We start from the raw sequence: 23,442 nt of genomic DNA, 5'->3' as shown, positions 1-23,442 counted from the left end.
CAAGAAAAGAGGCACTGAGTTTGAAGGTAGGCCTTGAAATACATCCACAAGTACACCTCCAATTGACTCAAATGATGTCAATTAGCCTATCAGAACTTTACTTTTTACGTTTTACTTTACTACATTCCTAAAGAAAATGTTATTTTTACTCTGTACATTTTCCCTGACACCCAAAAGTTCTTGTTACATTTTCAATACTTAGCTGGACAGGAAAGAGAACATCCCTGGTCACCCCTACGGCCTCTGATCTGGAGGACTCACTAAACGCTTAGTTTGAAAATGTCTGCGTGTTGTCGTGTGCCCCTGGTTCTCCATAAAAAAAGAACACCTGATCTTATAAGCAATTTGAATTTATTTATACTTTTACTTTTGATACTTACGTATATTTATAACGTTTAGACTTTTAGCCAAGTAGTATTTTTCTTGGTGACTCAAGTCATTTTCTATGAAGCTATCTTTACTTTTCCTCAAGTATGACAATTGGGTACCACTCCAAAATTTGAGAGAAATATGTTTTGTGTGTGTCTGGAACATTTCTGGGATCTTATTTCAGCTCATGAAACATGGGACCAACACTTTACATTTTGCGTTTATATTTTTGTTGAGAGTATTATTAGTTTATAATATTATCTGAGGAACCAGTGAAGATAAAGTTATTTTTAACTTAAAAAGTTCTCTAAAACTATTAGATTTTTAAAAAGTGTTCGTTTTTTTCAAACGCAAATGTCTACACACTTAGCAGACACTTTGTTTAACTAAAGCATTTCCATCTGTCATATACCAACCCTACCTTGTCACAACAAAACTGATTGGCTCAAACATATTAAGGAATGAAATTCCACAAATGAACACCTGTTAATTGAAATGCATTCCAGGTGACTACCTCGTGAAGCTGGTTGAGAGAATGCCACAGTGTTCTTCTAACACTTTTTTGGTTACTACATGATTCCATATTTGTTTTGATGTCTTCACTATTATTCAATAATGTAGAAAATAGTAAAAATAAAGAAAAACCCTGGAATGAGTAGGTGTGTCCAAAATTGACTGGTACTGTAGAACAAAGACTCAACATACTCTCGAACATGCCACTCAAAGCAAGGTGAATGATGATTTCACTTGACTTCATTTAAATCCCAAGTACAAAATCCCCAGTACAAGACCAACAGAATAATTTATCCCACCACCAACTAAAAAAACAACATACAACTGTAAACAGACAGAGGCACTTGAGGAAAACTGAACAAGAAACAGTCACACACACTACAGAATCTACAACAAAACATTGTATACAACTATTTAAAATAAGAAAACAGATACACACTTGATGAAATGTACAATAAAAAAACGAATTATATTTCTTACAATTGACGTGATAGTGCTGTGTTTTACATTGTCTCATAGGTAAATGTGTAAAAAAAATTAAAAAGTATTCTAAAATAATAATAAAAGATCACATGGATTTCAACAGGTAAAATATGTGCCTTAAGATTCCCTCCCTCCCTATACACCTTGCCCTTCAATCCCATTCTATTTAAGTATAGCACAATATTACATAAGTACTGTTTAACCTCTACGCCTGTACAGGTATAAAGGCACCGGAGTCACCTTATTACAATACATTCTATAGCGTCTATCAGAGTCCAAAACGTCTATGCGTGATCTAGAATATTGGAACATTAGCTTTCATACTTTTCTCAGCGTGGCTCAAGCAATTTCTCCAACCGTCAACACATTCAAATTAATATAGGATGCGTACGCAGAGCCGTGTTTGTTGGGAATTTTGGGCAGATGCTCGTTTGGGCAGTGGTCTCAGAGACCCGTAGTTGTCACAATGGGATGCTGGACTATCGCGTCTCTGGACTCAATTACGCTTAATAATCCTTTTGGTGTCACTTCTCGTCCAAAGGCAAACAGACAGAGACCGTTTGTGGAGACAGACAGACAGTGGAGACCGAAAAACAAACAGTTTGTGGAGACACAAACCATAAGTTCACACTGAGGAAAAGGGAGACGGACAGACAGGCAGGTTTCAGGCAGACAGGCAGACAGACAGGCAGGCAGGTTTCAGATCACCACACTGGTACCACTACGAGAGCTCTTATCCTGGAAGAGAAAGAAAGATGGAGAGAGAGAGGGGAAAGGAGAGAGAGAGAGGGAAGGAGAGAGAGAAAGAGAGAGAGAGAGAGAGAGAGAGAGAGAAGGAGAGATAGAAAGAGAGAGAGAGAGAGAGAGAGAGAGAGAGAGAGAAGGAGAGAGAGAGAGAGAGAGAGAGGGAGAGAAGGAGAGAGAGAGAGAGAGAGAGAGAGAAGGAGAGAGAGAGAGAGAGAGAGAGAGAGAGGGAAGGAGAGAGAGAGAGGGAAGGGGAGAGAGAGAGGGAAGGGGAGAGAGAGAGGGAAGGGGAGAGAGAGAGGGAAGGGGAGAGAGAGAGAGAGATCGAGGGTGTTCAGTAGTGTTGACATTTGTGTGGTAAAATGAGTGCATGTGAATGTCTGTAGATGTGTGTGTCCCATCCTGTTTGTGCAGTGTCTGTTACAGGACAGTACGATCCTGATCAGTATGTGTGAGTAAACAATGTTATATAGGTGTGAGTCATACATCAGCACTCGTGTTTGTTTCTTACTGAGTAGCGGTCGTAGTTCCTCCTGTTGCCGTGCTGCATCTCGATGGAGGAGTAGCTGGGGGGTTTCTCTGGCCACAGCTTCCCCTTGCCTCCCCTTTTCCCTCCCCTCCTGCTGTCTTCCTCATCCGAGCTCCAGGACCGTTGTCGATGGGCAGGAGGGGAGTGGCTCCTGTCTTTCCTGGCAAGGGCTGACCGACGCAGCTCCTCCATCATGTCGTCACGACTACGGGACCGTGGCGCCGACCCAGAGCCCCCCGTCCTCCTCCCGGCCGAGCCTTGCCCCTCCCTCTTTGGCCCTCCCCTCCGGTCGTCCCAGTCTGACTCGTCGCTGTAGCTACGCAGGATGCCTTGCCGCGGAGGGGTGAAGTTGTGTTTGTCACGCCGGTTGTCACTGTAACGCCCACCGCCGCCACCCCCGGTGCGGTTGGTGCTGCCGCTGGATTGGCTGGATATTCTTGGAGTGCCACTGGTCCCTCCTCCACCTCCAGTCCCCCTGCGAGAGGAGAAACTGGGTACCCGCTGGACGATAGGGGGCAAGGTGATCACTCTCCTCTCCACCCCCCTCATCCCCATCTCATCCAGGGCAGACAGCATGCTGGGGGGGCCGGCCGTGAAGGGGACCCCCTGGGGGCCTCCCTGGGGCTGGTACTGGTGGGCGTGGGGAGACAAGTGCTGATGAGGGGGAGGGGGCATCTGGCTGTGAACCCCCCTCATCTGGCTTTCCAGGAAGTCCAGCATCTGGTTGGTGTCGTGCGCGCTCCCGCCATGCATGCTGCCGTTACCGTGGTGGATACCGTATTGGTGTTGGGGCATGTGGTGTTGGAGGATAGGGGGAGGCTGCAGCTGGAGGGGCGAGGGGCCCATCGGGGCCATGGCAAAGTTGGGCTTGGTAGGGTACCCATCGGAGAACAAGGCTGGAGACATAGCGAATTTGTCTATTTACATAGTGGCACAGCCAGTCCACAAGGTGGCGCATCACCTCTCTCTTGTACCCTCAAGGTTCTTTGGGAGAACCTTGAGGGTACAACTTTATAACATTGACCAGAGTTCAGTAGATAGTTTCACAACATGCAGGGCACAACATTAGCACCATTATAAGACTGACCTGAGTACATCGCTGGGTTGCCCTGGGAGGAGTGGTTGCTGATGGGGGCGTAGATAGGCTGGCCGTGCATCCAGGGGGCCATGGCCTTCTGGGCCTCTCGTATCATCCTGTGCTGCATCACCACTTGGGAGGGGAGAGAGGAGAGGTGTGAGTAAGTGTATCACTATGAGTGTGTGTGCGCTCGATCGTGTGTGTGTGTGTGTGGTACCTTTCTCAGGGCAGCAGCAGGTCTGTGGGCAGCAGGGACAGCGGATGTAGCAGCAGCACTTCTGGGGGCAGCATTGACAACAGCAGATACAGAACAGCATGATGAGCAGCAGAGCCCCGATGATGATGAACAGCACCGTCAGCCAATCTGGAACAGAGGTCAAGAGGTCATGTAGGACACATAGTGACTTCAGAAAGTATTCATACCCAAGTGACATATTTGACATTTTGTTGTGTTACAGTCTGAACTAAAAAAAATAAAAAATCCTCTCACCCATCTACACACACAATACCACAAAACATTTTTGCAAATGTATTGAAAATGACAGCGATAACTACTGTGAGTCTTTCTGGGTAAGTCTAAGAGCTTAACACAACTGGATTGCAAATTATAATTTTTTTAAATTCTTCAAACTCTGTCAAGTTGGTTGTTGATCTGTGCTAGACCTCCATTTTCAAGTCTTGCCATAGATATTCGAGCTGGTTTATGTCAAAACTGTGGCTAGGCCGTTACGGAACATTCAATGTTGTCTTGGTAAGCAACCTGGGCTTGTGTCCTGCTGAAAGGTGAATGTCACCCAGTGTCTGTTGGAAAGCAGACTGAACCAGGTTTTCCTCCAGGATTTTGCCTGTGCTTAGATCTATTCTGTTGTTTTATCAAAAAAAAACTCCCTAGTCCTTGCCGATGACAAGCATACCCATAACAGGATGAAGCCACCACCATGATTGAAAATATTTAGAGTGGTGCTCAGTAATGTGTTGTGTTTGACCCAAACATAAGGCTTTCTATTCCGGATATGGAGGTAATTTCTTTGCCACATTTTTTGCAGAATCCCAGATTGACCCCTTCCCTTCGCCTCTCTCACTTCGATTTGTGTGTTAATGCGTGCCTCCGCTGCACGCAGTGTTGGAGCTACTATAATTTTGTTTATACTGTACCTATGCCATCCTTTCAGATCTACAGAAGTGAATAGTGGAGTTGATTTGGGATTGGCCAATGTCATTTTCTTTTGCTGTGTTACTCACATTGTAATTAAAGTGCCACAGACAACAGCGCCAAGTCTCTACAGAATGCGAGTGACATTATTTCTTATTCAAAATAGGCCATTACATGGTGTACAGTTTGTTGAATGCATGTTTTACATAGAGAACCTATGAACCTTGAATGGAGGAAGTTAACATCGTTATGGAAGGACCTCCCGAGTGGCACAGTGGTCTACGGCACTGCATCGCAGTGCTAGCTGTGTCACTACAGATCCAAAAAGTTTGTTAATATATAAATAAAAAATCTATAAATAAATTGATATGGAAGAATGAAACATGACCAGTTGGTCCTCAAGCCTAAGGGTGCTTTTTAATGATGTGCCACAGGCACCCCATGGTTCCCCCAGGAGAGCAATGCATTGGTGGAACATGCAAATACATAAATGAAAATGAGGATAGTTAAACGCATCCTGAAAAAGCAAAAAACATTTGCAGTCACTTACGGTAAACAATGAGTTTGACCTCGCGGTCTGAGTCTCCTGAAGTGTCTCCCGGTGCGTCGATGGAGCAGAAGTACACACCGTTATCCCACCACATCACCTCATTCATAACCAGGTCGGCCTCTGTGGAGGGCAGGGGGGCGGGCACACACCCAAGCACTTACTGTACATGTGCATGATAACATTTAATGCAACATTTACAAATCTGATAATTGTGGTCTCTTTTCACTATGTTGGGGTCACACTCACTGTTTTGGATGGATATCTTGCGCTCCCGATACTCAGAGCCCAGGGTGGCCTCATTGGTTCCCTTCTTCTGGATGACTGTGCGAATGGTGCGCTGGCGGTCTGGACAGTCATTGGCTGGGTCCTGGCCCAGCTGCAGAGCAGCCTGATAGGCTACAGCAGGAGGAGAATGGAAGTATTATGATGACATCACTATACACCAACATCTCCATTATCGCATTGGTGTCCCAATCTCAACAGTACCACTATGACATCATACAATCTTCAAAGCCTCATTATAACATCACTTTACAATTCTGACATCAATCTCTGCTGCTCCATTATGACATCCAAATCATCATATTCCCATTATAACAGCACAATCTACAAAGCATGACATCACAATCACCACAGCACCTTATGACATCAAACTACACAGCTCCATTATTACATTTACAATCTTCACTGCAATATGACATCAATCTCCACAGCCCTGTTACCTCACAAGCTCTGCAGTTCCATTTATGACATCACAATCACCACAGCCCCATTACAAGAAGACTATAATAACGGAAAGAAAGAAGGAGGGCTACACTAGTGTCCGTGCAGCCCTCACTCATTTACCTGTCCTTTAATATCTCACCTGTGGAGTAGAATTCCAGCACGGGGTCCTTGCAGAAGGACTTGTAGCGCCAGGTGACCAGGACTTCCTGTGCATTGGCGGAGGTGGAGTAATCACAGCGTATGATGACCGAGGCAAAGAGAGCCGTACTCCTCTCTGTCTGAGGAACAATCACCTGGATAGAAAACACCTCTGAAAGACAGAGTTGCGAGAAAGAATGAGAGGATAGTACAAAAATAACACACACAAAAAATACATTTAAATTAGAAAAAAATGTGTTCAAATGATTAAGAGAAACTGTTTTTCAAACTGCTTAATTTGTATACAGAAGTGCATATTAGTACTCGGAAACAATCATTTCTAACAACGTTTAACGTTGTGGATTAACTGTCCTGAACACCCATCTGCTTGGCAACTTGTAAACACCCTACGGTCACGTGACTGCGACCTGTTGGCCTTGTCATGTTTACACCTGTCGATTATTAACTTATTCTAACATGCTTATTTTGGAAAGAATCAAGACAATTTATGTGTCAATTGTGTTTTGTAAGTAATAAAGCCCAATACACGTTAGAGCCGTATCTTAAAGCGGTTTTAGATTAAAAACCTTACCTGTTGGCAGGAAACCAAGCAGAAGCGCAAGCAAGATAATATTTCCCATTTTGTTCTTCGCCATTCCAACGCGGAAGCTTCTAAAAGACGACCAACCTTTAGTCAATCGATACAAACAATTAATTTGATAAAACCATGCACCATTTGTCGAAGCAACGCTTCATCAGCGCATTTTCTTCATTTTATGTAAATAGAAGTTTTCAATTTCCTCGTTTTTGTGGTGAAACTACTCTCCTACAGGTGTCGAGGCAACTTTCCCAGGCGGAGTTCATCGGCGCGTTCCCAACCCCATCCCCCATCTTCGGGTGACGTCACCGACCCCACCTCGAGCCGTAACAGGTGCAAGACAAAAAAACTTGTAAGTGATATGGAATCCTCGTGGACGTGGAAACGAGTTTTTAATACATAAACGCCTAAATTTATCAAATAGTTCGCGGAACTAGGACTTTTGAAATGGATTATCTTAACAAGATAAACCCCCTTTGGAAATGCCTTTAAACATAAAGGACCTTGAGAAAATCGGGTATATTTTCCTATAGGCCCAGAATAGTAAAAGTAGCGATCTTTCTAATGTCACCTCAAGATCAACACCAGACTGTACACACATCAGATGTATGTCTTCTTTGTACACACATCTGATTATATCTAATGTATAAACGCAACATGCAACAATTTCAAATATTTTACTGAGTTACAGTTCATATAAGTAACGGATGTGAAACGGCTAGCTTAGTTAGCGGTGCGCGCTAAATAGCGGTTCAATCGGTGACGTCACTTGCTCTGAGATCTTGAAGTAGTAGTTCCCCTTGCTCTGCAAGGGCCGCGGCTTTTGTGGAGCGATGGGTAACGATGCTTCGTGGGTGACTGTTGTTGTTGTGTGCAGAGGGTCCCTGGTTCGCGCCCGGGTATGGGCGAGGGAACGGTCTAAAGTTATACTGTTACGTAAGGAAATCAGTCAATTGACATGAAATACATTCATTAGGTCATAATCTATGGAAATTCCATGTCAACAGTCCTTAGACACACAAAACACTAGAGCCTGCAGGATTTCCATGTGAATTGGGATATCTACATGCTGGATGAAAAGGCCCAAGCCACAGCACTGTGGAGACTGGAGAGGAGTTCACAGCAATGTCGCAGATCATCCTTCTCCGAAAAGAGGGTTGATTGGGGTTCTATTCTAAGGCTGTATTCATATTGTTGGTGTGGTTCTATTCTAAGGCTGTATTCATATTGTTGGTGTGGTTCTATTCTAAGGCTGTATTCATACTGTTGGTGTGGTTCTATTCTAAGGCTGTATTCATATTGTTGGTGTGGTTCTATTCTAAGGCTGTATTCATGCTGTGGTTCTATTCTAAGGCTGTATTCATACTGTTGGTGTGGTTCTATTCTAAGGCTGTATTCATACTGTTGGTAGACAGTCACTTTATAAAGTTTGGCCAAGTACCAGCATTGAAGGGTGGTGACGTTAAACAAGCCTAGGAGCGCTTTTGTATTAATAGTTTTTCCAACTCTCTCTCCAACATGCAATCAAGCTTTATTCACTCAACACAAAGACAGGCCAGCTTGAGTTCCACTCTCAACAGCTCTTCTGGATCCAATATAAAGAGCTTAGAAACCTTGTAAAATGTGCTTTATAAATTAAATGTACGCCATTCGTACAGTGAAGAGGTATTCTGCACCTGTCATGGCCAGATGCTGAAGCGACAGCTTCCTTTCTGGTATTGTGATTTCATCCTGGAACACACACATCTTGGTCTAGCCTGGTGGAATTTAGAATCCTGTTATATTTCCTGTTTCCACCCTATTTGTCATGGTCAGCGTAGTGACCAGTGCTCAGTGCTTTCCCACATTCAGAAGGGACAGACATTTCAGTCACTGATGTGTCTTATGGAATAAGAGATAATGATGTGTACATCGTCGTGAAAGCACATGTGAAAATGTGCTAAATAAATGGTCATTGACAGAAAAGGCTTGGAAGAGTTGTTTATGTCTGTGGTGTTTGTGTGTGTAAATAAAGTAATGAGCAAGCACTGTGTGTGTATTAAGCGGTTAACATAGATAGCGATAAGAAACACACGCTCCATATCCAATGTAAACAATCACAAAAGGGCATAGTAATCACACACAATGGCACAATCTAAGAGAGTGTGTTTATATCAAAACCAATGTCAAACAAGTGAAATACAAACATCTGCTATGGCTGATTGGCACAGTTTCAAAACACAGTTACCTGTGGCCAATAAGGGCATGTCCAATTAATATTGTGGGCTAATAAAGAATACTATTACTGTAATATAAATTCAAGCTCAGTAGGTACAGTACATTTACAGTAGGTACAGTACATGACACACAAACACACACACACACACACACACACACACACACACACACAATGAAGGCAGGTGAACCTGAGTTGTCTTTTTTATGGCACAATTGACACCTATTATGTTTCTTATAGTCTGATGAAATGTATGACACGTGGAGGAGCATTGGATTTACAATTATAATGGTAAGTTGACATATTATAGTTGTTGAAAATTGATCAAGACAATCCTGAACTTAACACACATGAATTGATCAAAACAATCCTGAACTTAACACACATGAATTGATCAAAACAATCCTGAATTTAACACACATGAATTGATCATATGAAGTTTCTTTGATGACCGCTTTCCTTTTTAAAAAAACCCTTATAGTAGCTCTGCCTCCACACCTAATCAATACCTATCGATCGATACCTACCAATAGCCCTAATCGTATCATTGCTGTCAGCATAACTTCACGGGAACTAACTTTCACCGTGCTTTGTAGTTGAGAGAGGGGGACTGCTCTGTGGAATGCTTGGTTTGAGTTTCACAGATAAACCTAAATATGGACATACAGTACAGTACACATCCACACAAATGCTTGACACCCACGTTGCAGCCATACATACCCATTCAAACGGTGTGTATGTAATGCATCTACGCTCAACACACATACACACAAAATGGTGACCAAATGTTCCTTAAATCAATGCATAAACAATTCACGTTCCATTTTCTTCTCGTGATCCATGCAAGGTGCCTCCCTTCTGTGGATGGAAACCTTCTATTGGATAAGCCTCTTCAGGTTGTTGATGATGAGGATGATCAGTTAGTCACTCCCAGGCTGATGCATGATGTTTTAAGTGAGTGATGTGAGATTCTCAATGCTGGCAGTGCTGTGCAGGCACAGGCTTGAGTTCTCTCTGATGTGTCACACTATGAGAGAATCTCTGCTCAGAGCAGGGGTCTGTTAAAATAAAACACCAAGAGCCATGTTAGAGACCATGCAATCATGCCACTCATGCTCGATTAGTCAGGCCTGGTCAGTGAGGCAATGCGGGAATCCACAGCAATCATGCAGCTCATGCTCTGTTAGTAATGTCTGCGAGTGAGTACCACGAGAACATGATACAATCACATACAGAACATGCATTATTTTTGGTATTACGATTTGACCTTTAACCTTTGAAATAAAGCATTAAACTTGAGGATGTTTTCTTGACTACATTATTTACGAAACATTGATCTAAATTACAACATCAAAATAGTGCTTTCCGCCTCTCTTTTCACATAAAAAACAATCAATATGAAATACTGTTAGAAAATATTTTGATTTATACAGTGCATTTGGAAAGTATTCAGACCCCTTCCCTTTTCCCACATTTTGTTACGTTACAGCCTTATTCTATAATGTATTAAATCAATGTTTTTCCTCATCAATCTATACACAATAATGCCTCCTGAGTGGTGCAGCGGTCTAAGGCATTGCATCTCAGTGCTAGAGGCGTCACTACAGATGATTGGGAGTCCCATAGGGCAGTGTGCAATTGGCCCAGTGTCGTCCGGGTTAGGGTTTGGCCGTCATTGTAAATGAGAATTGTTCTTAACTGACTTGCCTAGTTAAACAAAGGTTAAATACATTTTAAAAAAATACCCCATAATGGAAAAGCGAAAGCAGGTTTTTAGAAATGTTTGCAAATGTATAAAAACCAAAAACTGAAATACTTTATTTACATAAGAATTCATACCCTTTGCTAAGAGACTCGAAATTGAGCTTAGGTGCATCCGGTTTCCATTGATCATCCTTGAGATTGTAGATTATAGATTGTAGAAAATCCACATGTGATAAATTCAATTAATTGGACATGATTTGGAAAGGCACACACCTGTCTTTATAAGGTCCCACAGTTGACAGTGCATGTCAGAGCGAAAATCAAGCCCCCAAAGGACTTGTCTGTGGAGCTCAGAGACAGGACTGTGTCAAGGCACAAATATGGGGAAGGGTAATAAAAAAGGTATGCAGCATTGAAGGTCCCCAAGAACATAGAGGCCTCCATCATTCTTAAGTGGAAGAAGTTTGAAACCAGCAAGACTCTTCCTAGAATTGGCTGCAAGGCCAAACTGAGCAATCGGGGGAGAAAGGCCAGGGAGGTGACCAAAACCCGATGGTCACTCTGACAGAGCTCCAGAGTTCCTCTGTGGAGATGGGAGAACCTTTGAGAAGGATAACCATTTCTCCAGCACTCCACCAATCAGGCCTTTATGGTAGAGTGCTCAGACGGAAGCCACTCCTCAGTAAAAGGGACATGACAGCCAGCTTGGAGTTTGCCAAAAGGCACCTAAAGGACTCTCAGACCATGAGAAACCAAGATTGAACTCTTTGGCCTGAATGCCAAGTGTCACATCTGGAGGAAACCTGGCACCATCCCGACTGTGAGGCATGGTGGTGGCAGCATCATGCTGTGGGGATGTTTTTCAGCGGCAGAGACTGGGAGACTAGTCAGGATTGAGGGAAAGATGAACGGAGCAAAGTGCAGAGAGATCATTGATGAAAACTTGCTCCAGAGCGCTCAGGACCTCAGACTGGGGTGAACATTTACTTTCCAACAGGACAATGACCCTAAGCACACAGCCAAGATAACACAGGACTGGCTTCGGGACAAGTCTTTCAATGTCCTTGAGTGGCCCAGCCAGAGCCCGGACTTGAACCCAATTTAATATATCTGGAGAGACCTGAAAAAGCTGTGCAGCGACGATACCCATCCAACCTGATAGAGCATGAGAGGATATGCAGAGAGGAAATACAGGTGTGCCAAACTTGCAGCGTCATACCCAAGAAGGCTCAAGGCTGTAATCGTTGCCAAAGGTTCTTCAATAAAGTACTGAGTTAAGGGTCTGAATACTTACTATGTAAATGTGAAATTTCTGATTTTTTTTTTTTTTTTAGTTGCTAAAATAAAATAAAGTTTTTGCTTTGTCATTATGGGGTATTGAATGTAGATTGATGAGGGGGAAAAACTATTTAATCCATTTTAGAATAAGGCTGTAACGTAACAGAATGTGGAAGAAGTCAAGGGATCTGAATACTTTCCCAACGCACTGTAAATACTGAACAAAAATATAAACGCAACATGTGACAATTTCAACTATTTTACTGAATTACAGTTCAAAAAAGGAAATCAGTCAATTTAAATAAATAAATGAGCCCCTAATCTATGAATTTCACGGGCAGGGGCGCAGCCACTGTTGGTGCTGGGAGGGCATAGGCCCACCAACTGGGGAGCCAGGCCCAGCAAATCAGAAATATTTTTTTTCCCCACAAAAGGGCTTTATTACAGACAGAAATACTTCTCAGTTTCATCAGCTGTCCGGGTGGCTGCTCTCAGACAATCCCGCAAGTGAAGAAACCGGATGTGGGCTGGCATGGTTACATGTGGTCTGCGGTTGTGAGGCCGGTTGGACGTACAGCCAAATTCTCTAAAACAACGTTAGAGGCGGCTTATGGTAGAGAAATTAACATTAAATTCTCTGGCAACAACTCTGATGGACATTCTTGCAGTCAATATGCCAATTGCACACTCCCTCAACTTGCGACATCTGTGACATTGTGTGACAAAACTGCACATTTTAGAGTGGCCTTTTACTGTCCCCAGAACAAGGTGCACCTGTGTAATGATCATGCTGTTTAATCAGCTTCTTGATATGCCACACCTGTCAGCTGGATCGATTATCTTGGCAAAGGAGAAATGCTGACTAACTAACAGGGATGTAAACAAATTTGTGAACAACATTTCAGAAAAATAAGATTTTTGTGCTTATGGAACATTTCTGGGATCTTTTATTTCAGCTCATGAAACATGGGACCAACACTTTAAATATTGCGCTTATATTTTTGTTCAATATAGTTAAAAAAATAACACCCACAAATAAAGATGATCTAACCATCATGGGTGTAAAGTTGGTGGTCTGTTAGACCTACTGGACTTTCTACCTCTGAGCTCCTGTAGCTGTGATAACCTGAGAGTGGTAGGGTGTTCTTCAACGTGACCTTCCTACAGGTAACTCACCATATTTCGGTTGTTGTCCCTGTCCTCTCTGCCCCCCTGTATGGTGTGGGCCAGTCCTTTAGGGGGACGGGTATAGGAGAACGATTGCATGGCCTGGTCAGTGGTGCTGTATCGTTCTGAGGGCGATTCAACCATGCGGTAACGTTCAGTGGTTGGGTTGACCATCCGGTACCTTTCCATCTCTAGCTCCGAGTATGGAGGCAAAGGGTCATCCTCCTCGGGCCTGTTGGTAGGTGACCGGCTGTAGAAACCGTCGCTGCCCTTGCCCTTTGAACTGCCCTTAGAGGGAGTGTCACTGTCCTCGTCAATCCGTCCCTTTCCTCTCTCCCCCTTCTCTCCTGCTCTCCCCCTTGCCTTGCGCTCCAATAAGTTGTTGAGGAATGCGTCATCGTAACCCCTCCGCCCCTGGGTGTGCTGGTGGGGGCGAGAGGGGAGATCGTCCCACATGTCCCTCTTCTTCTGCGGAGGCGGGCTGCGGCGGGGGTGCCAGTCATCATCCCTGTCTCCATGGAAACGACGTGAGGGGCTGTGGTCCCGGTACGGGGGGTAGTGCTCTCGCCCCCGTAGTTCCAGGTCGTAGTCCCTGTCCTGGTCACGGGGGTCGCCCCTCCGGGCACGGGGGCCATAGGACATAGCAAATTCCTCCAGCTCATCCAGAGAGCCAGTACGCCCCCTGGAGCCCAATGTCCTCCTCTCCAGGTGCACAGAGCGAGGGTTCCATCTGGAAAACAGGAAAGACAGGGGGAATCAGAGTATATAACAGATACACAATTGCAGACAGACAGTGTTAACTAACATTTTAGTCCTACATTGAATACAATATAATCAGCAATGAAATATCCAATATCTATACAAGATCCTATTCTCTCTCTCACACACACATACCGGGTCAGAAAATGTGAGTACTTTAGATACAGTTCAAACTCAGTGGTACCTGCTGTCTTGCTCGTCATCAGTGTGGTTGCCACGGTAATGCCTGGGTCGACGACTGTTGTGCACAGGAGCTGCCATGAGCTCTGATTGGTCATCGAGGTCAGCGATGGGTGGGAGAGCTTTCATCTGGACTGTCCGATAGGTCTGCCGGAAATCCGTGTCCCATCCCTCATGCAGAGAGCTGAGCTCTGATAGGCTACTGGCTGCTGGGACAACAAATCACCATGGAGACCTTTACTGTTTTCAATAAAAGTTTTTCAATGTTATAAATGAACAGTTTCCACAGCACATGCAGCAGTGTTCTATTTACAACACGTTTATGTTTCAATACTTCTAATCCAATCACAGACACATCACCAAACATCACCCCTAATGCAAACAACATCTGATAGCCATCTGATAGACATCTGTGTAAATATAGACTGGTTATTCCCAAAGCAAATGCTTTTGCTGATTGGCCCTCATCGTACAGATGTAGGATCTTAATGACAAGTTCTCACAGTCTCACATCAGAATGAGATCCATGTTTCTCAAACGTCAAATTTCTAAGTTGTTCCAGACGTCAAATTTCGAACTCCGAATGGTTAAGCTAAGGGTTAAGGTTTGTGATAGGCTTAAAAAAAAAAAAAAAAAAATATTAAATTAAAAAAATTATATCGCTGGATTTGACCATTCAACCTTTGGAATCAGAGGCAGGAGGTTATGTCCATCCACCATCCCCGTCCACAACCCAAACCTACTTGAAGGTAACAGAGCTCACTGTTGCCCCTTGTGGCCGGTTTCAACATCATCTCCCGATGCCCGCAGACCTGAATGGATATGGAATACTGACTAGTATCAAGGGTGACCTGCCTGAATTTGATCACCCATCAGGAAATTAAAACGTGTAGAGTATTCAAAGTTTAAAAACGCTTCTTAAGTTTGTAATTTCCACTGATTTGTCCTAACAAAAAAAATGTATCAACCCCGCCAGAAATGTCCATTAATTATAATCCACACAATAATTCACATTTCCTGTTGCTGCAGGATTATTTTCCATGCTCTTAGTTCGGGAGAGACATTATAGAAGGTATCTGAGCCAATTATGAAGTGACGATATGTCACATAGAAACAGAATGCATAAAATGAGAATTGATTCCATGGAACACATCCAACTTTCAGCTGTCTTGGAATTTTGAATGACAATATGCTTTACACTGCACTCTACAAATGTCTGTGTGCTTACAACAAAGCACTATGGATACCTTCTCACACGGCACTCTACAAAATGTCTGTGTGCTTACAACAAAGCACTATGGATACCTTCTCACACTGCACTCTACAAATGTCTGTGTGCTTACAACAAAGCACTATGGATACCTTCTCACACTGCACTCTACAAAATGTCTGTGTGCTTACAACAAAGCACTATGGATACCTTCTCACACTGCACTCTACAAATGTCTGTGTGCTTACAACAAAGCACTATGGATACCTTCTCACACTGCACTCTACAAATGTCTGTGTGCTTACAACAAAGCACTATGGATACCTTCTCACACTGCACTCTACAAATGTCTGTGTGCTTACAACAAAGCACTATGGATACCTTCTCACACTGCACTCTACAAATGTCTGTGTGCTTACAACAAAGCACTATGGATACCTTCTCACACTGCACTCTACAAATGTCTGTGTGCTTACAACAAAGCACTATGGATACCTTCTCACACTGCACTCTACAAATGTCTGTGTGCTTACAACAAAGCACTATGGATACCTTCTCACACTGCACTCTACAAATGTCTGTGTGCTTACAACAAAGCACTATGGATACCTTCTCACACTGCACTCTACAAAATGTCTGTGTGCTTACAACAAAGCACTATGGATACCTTCTCACACTGCACTCTACAAAATGTCTGTGTGCTTACAACAAAGCACTATGGATTCATTCTCACACTGCACTCTACAAATGTCTGTGTGCTTACAACAAAGCACTATGGATACCTTCTCACACTGCACTCTACAAAATGTCTGTGTGCTTACAACAAAGCACTATGGATACCTTCTCACACTGCACTCTACAAATGTCTGTGTGCTTACAACAAAGCACTATGGATACCTTCTCACACTGCACTCTACAAATGTCTGTGTGCTTACAACAAAGCACTATGGATACCTTCTCACACTGCACTCTACAAATGTCTGTGTGCTTACAACAAAGCACTATGGATACCTTCTCACACTGCACTCTACAAAATGTCTGTGTGCTTACAACAAAGCACTATGGATACCTTCTCACACTGCACTCTACAAAATGTCTGTGTGCTTACAACAAAGCACTATGGATACCTTCTCACACTGCACTCTACAAATGTCTGTGTGCTTACAACAAAGCACTATGGATACCTTCTCACACTGCACTCTACAAATGTCTGTGTGCTTACAACAAAGCACTATGGATACCTTCTCACACTGCACTCTACAAATGTCTGTGTGCTTACAACAAAGCACTATGGATACCTTCTCACACTGCACTCTACAAATGTCTGTGTGCTTACAACAAAGCACTATGGATACCTTCTCACACTGCACTCTACAAAATGTCTGTGTGCTTACAACAAAGCACTATGGATACCTTCTCACACTGCACTCTACAAATGTCTGTGTGCTTACAACAAAGCACTATGGATACCTTCTCACACTGCACTCTACAAATGTCTGTGTGCTTACAACAAAGCACTATGGATACCTTCTCACACTGCACTCTACAAATGTCTGTGTGCTTACAACAAAGCACTATGGATACCTTCTCACACTGCCACTGGAATGCTAATGAACTTAACATGTGAAATACAGAACCATACAATATTATAGCTTCTGATGAAAAAGCAACAGTCCGGTCAATTTACAAGAATATATATATATTTTTTTGTCATTTGGCAGACGCTCCTATCCAGAGCGACTTATAGTTAGTTAGTTAGTGCATTCATCTTAAGACAACCACACATCACAGGCAGAGAAAGTAAATGTAACTCAATATTGTAGCTATCAGTAGAGTCAGAGCTAGAAGGGGGGGTCAAGTACAAGTGCTGGTTAAGTGTTTTTTTTTTTTTGGCGGGGGGGGGGGGGGTTGTTGTGAGGGGAAGGATCATTTAAGATACTCTTTGAAGAGGCAGGGTTTCAGATGTTTTTCAGAATATGGGTAGGGACTCTGCTGTTCTAGCTTCAGGGGGAAGCTTAAACAATGAACAAAAACAACACACCGACAAAAATAAACAAAGCCGAAACAGTCCCGTAAGGTGAACACTAGCACTAACACTAGCACTAGCACTAGCACTAGCACTAGCACTAGCACTGACACTGACACTGACACTGACACTGACGCTGACGCTAGCACTAGCACTGACACTGACACTGACACTGACACTAGCACTAGCACTAGCACTGACACTAGCACTAGCACTAGCACTAGCACTAACACTGGCACTAGCACTAGCACTAGCACTAGCACTAACACTAGCACTAGCACTGGCACTAGCACTAACACTGGCACTAGCACTAGCACTAGCACTAGCACTAGCACTGGCACTGGCACTGGCACTGGCACTGGCACTGGCACTGGCACTAACACTAACACTGACACTGGAACACTGGAAACAGGAGCAATCACACACAAAATACCCACAGAATATGGCTGCCTAAATATGGTTCCCAATCACAGACAACGATAGACAGCTGCCTCTAATTGAGAACCAATCTATCACACACACACACACACACACACACACACAACCATAGACGTACAAAAACACCTAGATAGGAAAAACACCCCCATAAACATACAGAAACCCTAGACAAGACAAAAACACATACATCACCCATGTCACACCCTGACCTAACCAAACTTACAAAGAAAACAAAGAATACTAAGGTCAGACATGTGTGTGTGACATCCATGGCGTGTGTGACATCCATGGCCAAAGCTGTTCTGAAGACATCACCACCCCATCGGTTGGTCTGATCGTATGGTATAACTATATGAAAGTCGACTTTAAAACATTACGATAACACAGAAAACAAGTTTGTACTTACTAATGTCGACAGAAAGAAGTTTACAAATGGATAATAAATCATTTTTATGATGGTTTATAAGCAGTTTATAGGTAGTCCTTCAAATGTTACCAAACAACATTTGACTGATTCGACACAGATGTATTCTCTCAGCAGATGGTATTGATGACATTTAGTGTAATCAGGGTTGGTTTGTTACAAATGGGGAAATGAATAGTTAATAGAGAATGTAATGAAGGGTTTCTGATGAGGATGAAACCAACCCCCCCACACACACACACACACACACGCACACCAACCCATCCCAACACACACGCCAACCCATCCCCACACCAACCCATCCACACACAAACACAATCTTGGTAGAGGGAAACTGTACCAGTTCCTTCTCTATGTAGTACAGAACCCTCATAGAGTCCTGACTGTGATTGGGCTGGAGACGATAGCCACTGCATACTGTGGACATGGACGCACACACTTATATCAAGGATCAAAGCCACTACGGGCACAGTGAAAACACACTTACACAAACAAAACATGTATACACACACACACACACACACACACACACACACACACACACACACACACACACACACACACACACACACACACACACACACACACACACACACACACACACACACACACACACACACACACACACACACACACACACACACACACACACACACACACACACACACACACACACACACACACACACACACACACACACACACACACACACACACACACACACACACACACACACACTGTTACCATGATATATCATGCAAAACTACATTTCCCACAATGCTGGGGCGGGTCACTCACCCCCAGCCAGGTTGTTCTCCACTGAGGGGAGGGAGACCATCTTAGGTTCCGCGAGGGACGGCGGGGCGAAGGGGACCATGGTGGGGACCCCAGGGATGCAGTAAGGGGGGTACACAACAACCTGGGGAGGCTGGCCCCTCTTCACCATCTTCCCCGCCTCATAGACTAGAAAACAGTACAAATGTAAGACTGTGTAAGACCGCTAGTGAATGTAAGACCGTGTGTGTGTGTGTGTGTGTGTGTGTGTGTGTGTGTGTGTGTGTGTGTGTGTGTATGTGTGTGTGTGTTACTCACGGTGGCGTGGGCAGCAGCAGGTGTCGGGGCAGCAGCAGCAGCGGAGGTAGCAGCAGCAAGAGTGAGGGCAGCACTGACACCAGCAGATCCCCATCAACAACAGGAACAGGATACTGCCCAGGACTACAGATCCCACAAACACCCACTCTGGAACACAGACACAGATCAATGAGACTACAGATTCCACAAACACCCACTCTGGAACACAGACACAGATCAATGAGACTACACAGCCCACAAACACCCACTCTGGAACACAGACACAGATCAATGAGACTACAGATCCCACAAACACCCACTCTGGAACACAGACACAGATCAATGAGACTACAGATCCCACAAACACCCACTCTGGAACACAGACACAGATCAATGAGACTGCAGATCCCACAAACAGTAGAGATACACATCTTGTTACTTGAGTGAGTTACTACATGTTACTTACTACAGTTACATCTTCTGCATGTCTGTCCTCTCTTCACATCCGTAAAAACCATTGACATTTATGGTAATAATAACCCTCCAATGTTCAGGGTGTAGAGAGGCAGGGCTTGCTGGCTTATCACAGCCTCACATCACTAAAGCATCCCAACACTAATGATGAACTTCCTCTGGCCGTGACCAAAAAAACGACAAACACGCCACTTTAGTCAGCCCCTTGTGAAAACACACATCCCAAGTGGACCTCTTCAGAGAGAGATCTCATCTTCAAAAGAGAGAGGGCGTAGGGCTTCTTGTGAAGAAGTCCTGTTGCAAGAATATGATTGTGACAGTGAGAGTGAGTTAATGCTTGACTGCGCAGAGGCAGAATATAAGACGAGGCAACGAGCTGATTTGTCCTTTACTCTGCAGTTGTTAAATCATTCAATATTCCCAGAAGCTGATTGGACAGTGAGAGAACAGGGTGAGCAGAGCCAGAGCAGGTGATGCCACCGAAGGAAACAGGTAAGGAAGGAACAGGTGGGGTGAAAAGGCAATTTTTGGCATACACACATACACACATACACACATACACACATACACACATACACACACACACGCACACGCACACAGTAGCCAGTGGGTGAGGAAGCAGGCAGCCGTACCTGGCATAATCTCCACATCAAACTCAGGCAGGAGATCGTTCAGCATACCTGTCCTACCTGCAGAGAGAAGGAGAGCAAGAGGTGAGGCGCTGCAGACAGGAAGTAGCAGTGGGCAGAGGTCAAAGGTGAGGCAAATCAGCCAAACAGATGGAGTTATTGACTAAGAGTCATGCATAGAGATTACCAGACAGATAAATCTAAAGCGAAGTCGAGGAAAAGAACAGTCAAACTATTCTTTAATACCTGATTCTGAAGCCAAAGTGATCATCATTAATAATTTCCCATGATTCAAGTTAATAGGAGTGAAGACAAAGTTCAAGTGTCATGCTAATAGATCTTCACACCCACTTCATACACACTACCCCAGTTTAGGGGGGGAAGGGAAAATGGGAACCGAGTGTAACGGGGACAGACACTTCACACACACTACCCCAGACTAGGGGGGGGGGGGGGGGAATGGGAGCCGAGTGTAACGGGGACAGACACTTCACTGAAGCATTTTGGGACACCAATTAATAATTAGAGCTCATAGGGGAAAGAGGGTCAGACGAACGCTATCGCCATGGTAACAACGGCTGCTTTGTTTCTGCTAAACGGTGAGAGTGAGAGAGGCACACAGAGGAGGAGACAGAATGGTTAAGGGAGATACAGACAGAGAGTGAGAGAGGCCCACAAAGGAGGAGACATAATGGTTAAGGGAGATTTTTTTTTTCATTTCATTTCACCTTTATTTAACCAGGTAGGCTAGTTGAGAACAAGTTCTCATTTGCAACTGCGACCTGGCCAAGATAAAGCATAGCAGTATGAGCAGACAACACAGAGTTACACATGGAGTAAAGAATTAACAAGTCAATAACACAGTAGAAAACAAAGGGGGAGTCTATATACAATGTGTGCAAAAGGCATGAGGTAGGCGAATAATTACAATTTTGCAGATTAACACTGGAGTGATAAATGATCAGATGGTCATGTACAGGTAGAGATATTGGTGTGCAAAAGAGCAGAAAAATAAATAAATAAAAACAGTATGGGGATGAGGTAGGTGAAAATGGGTGGGCTATTTACCAATAGACTATGTACAGCTGCAGCGATCGGTTAGCTGCTCAGATAGCTGATGTTTGAAGTTGGTGAGGGAGATAAAAGTCTCCAACTTCAGCGATTTTTGCAATTCGTTCCAGTCACAGGCAGCAGAGTACTGGAACGAAAGGCGGCCAAATGAGGTGTTGGCTTTAGGGATGATCAGTGAGATACACCTGCTGGAGCGCGTGCTACGGATGAGTGTTGCCATCGTGACCAGTGAGCTGAGATAAGGCGGAGCTTTACCTAGCATGGACTTGTAGATGACCTGGAGCCAGTGGGTCTGGCGACGAATATGTAGCGAGGGCCAGCCGACTAGAGCATACAAGTCGCAGTGGTGGGTGGTATAAGGTGCTTTAGTGACAAAACGGATGGCACTGTGATAGACTGCATCCAGTTTGCTGAGTAGAGTGTTGGAAGCCATTTTGTAGATGACATCGCCGAAGTCGAGGATCGGTAGGATAGTCAGTTTTACTAGGGTAAGCTTGGCGGCGTGAGTGAAGGAGGCTTTGTTGCGGAATAGAAAGCCGACTCTTGATTTGATTTTCGATTGGAGATGTTTGATATGAGTCTGGAAGGAGAGTTTGCAGTCTAGCCAGACACCTAGGTACTTATAGATGTCCACATATTCTAGGTCGGAACCATCCAGGGTGGTGATGCTAGGCGGGCATGCGGGTGCAGGCAGCGATCGGTTGAAAAGCATGCATTTGGTTTTACTAGCGTAAAGACAGAGAGTGAGAGAGGCACACAGAGGAGGAGACAGAATGGTTAAGGGAGATAAAGACAGAGAGTGAGAGAGACACAGGAGACAGAATGGTTAAGGGAGATAAAGACAGAGAGTGAGAGAGACACACAGAGGAGGAGACAGAATGGTTAAGGGAGATAAAGACAGAGAGTGAGAGACGGATGAAGGGCTTTGGAGAGAGAGATAAATATAGGGATAAATAGAAAGAAAGAATGGTGTTGAAATGGGACCATGCCCTCACCCAAACGCCAAAATAAGATAACTAATCTCTATGTTTATCTCTTTAGACAGGTTCAATGGGGATGCTAAAATACCTGGTTTACACACATGAAGTGTGTTTGTGTGTTTGTGTTGGCCTATATCTAAATACTAAATTGAGTGTGAATGGCCTCTTTAGTTCAACATGTCTGCTAGCTGTCGGGGCAGACTAAACTCCCACGGCCAGACAGGCAGAAGTTTCACACTCCTCTCGTCTGATATAACACACACACACACACACACACAAACACACAAACACACACACACATACTGATCCTACCACCCTGCTCTGGCACTTAGTTATATAAACCCAGCTGAGCTCAGTAACCTGAGAGAGGGGAGAAACTATGTGCTTCTGGGAGGGGAAGAAGGTGAAGGAGGATAGGAGAGAGGGAGAGAAAGAAAGGGGAGAAACTATGTGCCTCTGAGAGGGGAAGGAGGTGAGGGAGGAGGAGGGTTTCCACTAGTTACCACAGCCACAAAGTCAAAATGGGCTATATCGTAAATATGTATGTAAACAAAAATGTGCTTTTGTGGTCTTAAGGTTAGGGTTAGGCATTAGGTTAGCATTGTGGTTAAGGTTAGGGTTAGGCATAAGGTTAGCATTGGGGTTAGGGTTAGGGTTAAGGTTAAATTTAAATCACATTTTAAGAAGATAAATTGTAGAAAAAGGCAAGGTTTATGACTTTGTTGTTGTGGTATCCTCAGAGGGGAAGGTGAGGGATGAGAGGAGGGAGGGAGAGAGAGAAGGAGAGAAGAAACAATGATGAGAAGACAAGGGGAAGAACGGGTAGAAGAAATGAGGTGCTTCAGAGTAAATACCCAAAAATAAAAAGCTGTGAAAAATGTAGTTATGAGAAAGAGAGGAGAGAAGAAGAAGAGAGGGAGGGAAGCGGAGAGAAA

The 23,442-nt window shown here is 44.0% G+C and overlaps 2 protein-coding genes across 5 annotated transcripts in view; both read right to left on the bottom strand.

Moving 5' to 3' along the window:
• Positions 1–1,083: 1,083 nt before the first annotated feature.
• Positions 1,084–7,568, bottom strand: ildr1b (immunoglobulin like domain containing receptor 1b). Its single transcript, XM_021597954.3, has 8 exons — positions 6,876–7,568; positions 6,285–6,455; positions 5,666–5,815; positions 5,420–5,539; positions 3,934–4,080; positions 3,726–3,848; positions 2,621–3,534; positions 1,084–2,103 (listed from the first exon to the last, which is right to left on the bottom strand). The coding sequence occupies exons 1-8, from the start codon at positions 6,937–6,939 to the stop codon at positions 2,065–2,067; spliced, it is 1,728 nt and encodes a 575-aa protein (XP_021453629.2). The 5' UTR covers positions 6,940–7,568; the 3' UTR covers positions 1,084–2,064.
• Positions 7,569–9,016: 1,448 nt separating this feature from the next.
• Positions 9,017–23,442, bottom strand: part of LOC110520566 (immunoglobulin-like domain-containing receptor 2) — a 34,389-nt gene continuing 19,963 nt past the window's right edge. For 2 of the 4 annotated variants that reach the window (XM_036975156.2, XM_090230372.1), the window contains exons 4-9: positions 20,460–20,516; positions 19,375–19,521; positions 19,081–19,245; positions 14,189–14,390; positions 13,255–13,975; positions 9,017–10,154 (exon numbers count right to left, since the gene is read on the bottom strand). In XM_036975156.2, coding sequence (XP_036831051.2) covers positions 10,119–10,154; positions 13,255–13,975; positions 14,189–14,390; positions 19,081–19,245; positions 19,375–19,521; positions 20,460–20,516 — 1,328 coding nt within the window. In that variant the 3' untranslated portion in view covers positions 9,017–10,118. Of the gene's footprint in view, positions 10,155–13,254; positions 13,976–14,188; positions 14,394–18,588; positions 18,700–19,080; positions 19,246–19,374; positions 19,522–20,459; positions 20,517–23,442 lie in introns of all 4 variants that reach the window. The other 2 variants (XM_090230373.1, XM_090230371.1) reach the window with 2 other exon arrangements.

The sequence above is a fragment of the Oncorhynchus mykiss genome, chromosome 3 (assembly GCF_057628025.1).
Source record: "Oncorhynchus mykiss isolate SJ-2025 chromosome 3, ASM5762802v1, whole genome shotgun sequence".
Classification (NCBI taxonomy): Eukaryota; Metazoa; Chordata; class Actinopteri; order Salmoniformes; family Salmonidae; genus Oncorhynchus; species Oncorhynchus mykiss.
This window is presented reverse-complemented; position numbering and strand designations above follow the sequence as displayed.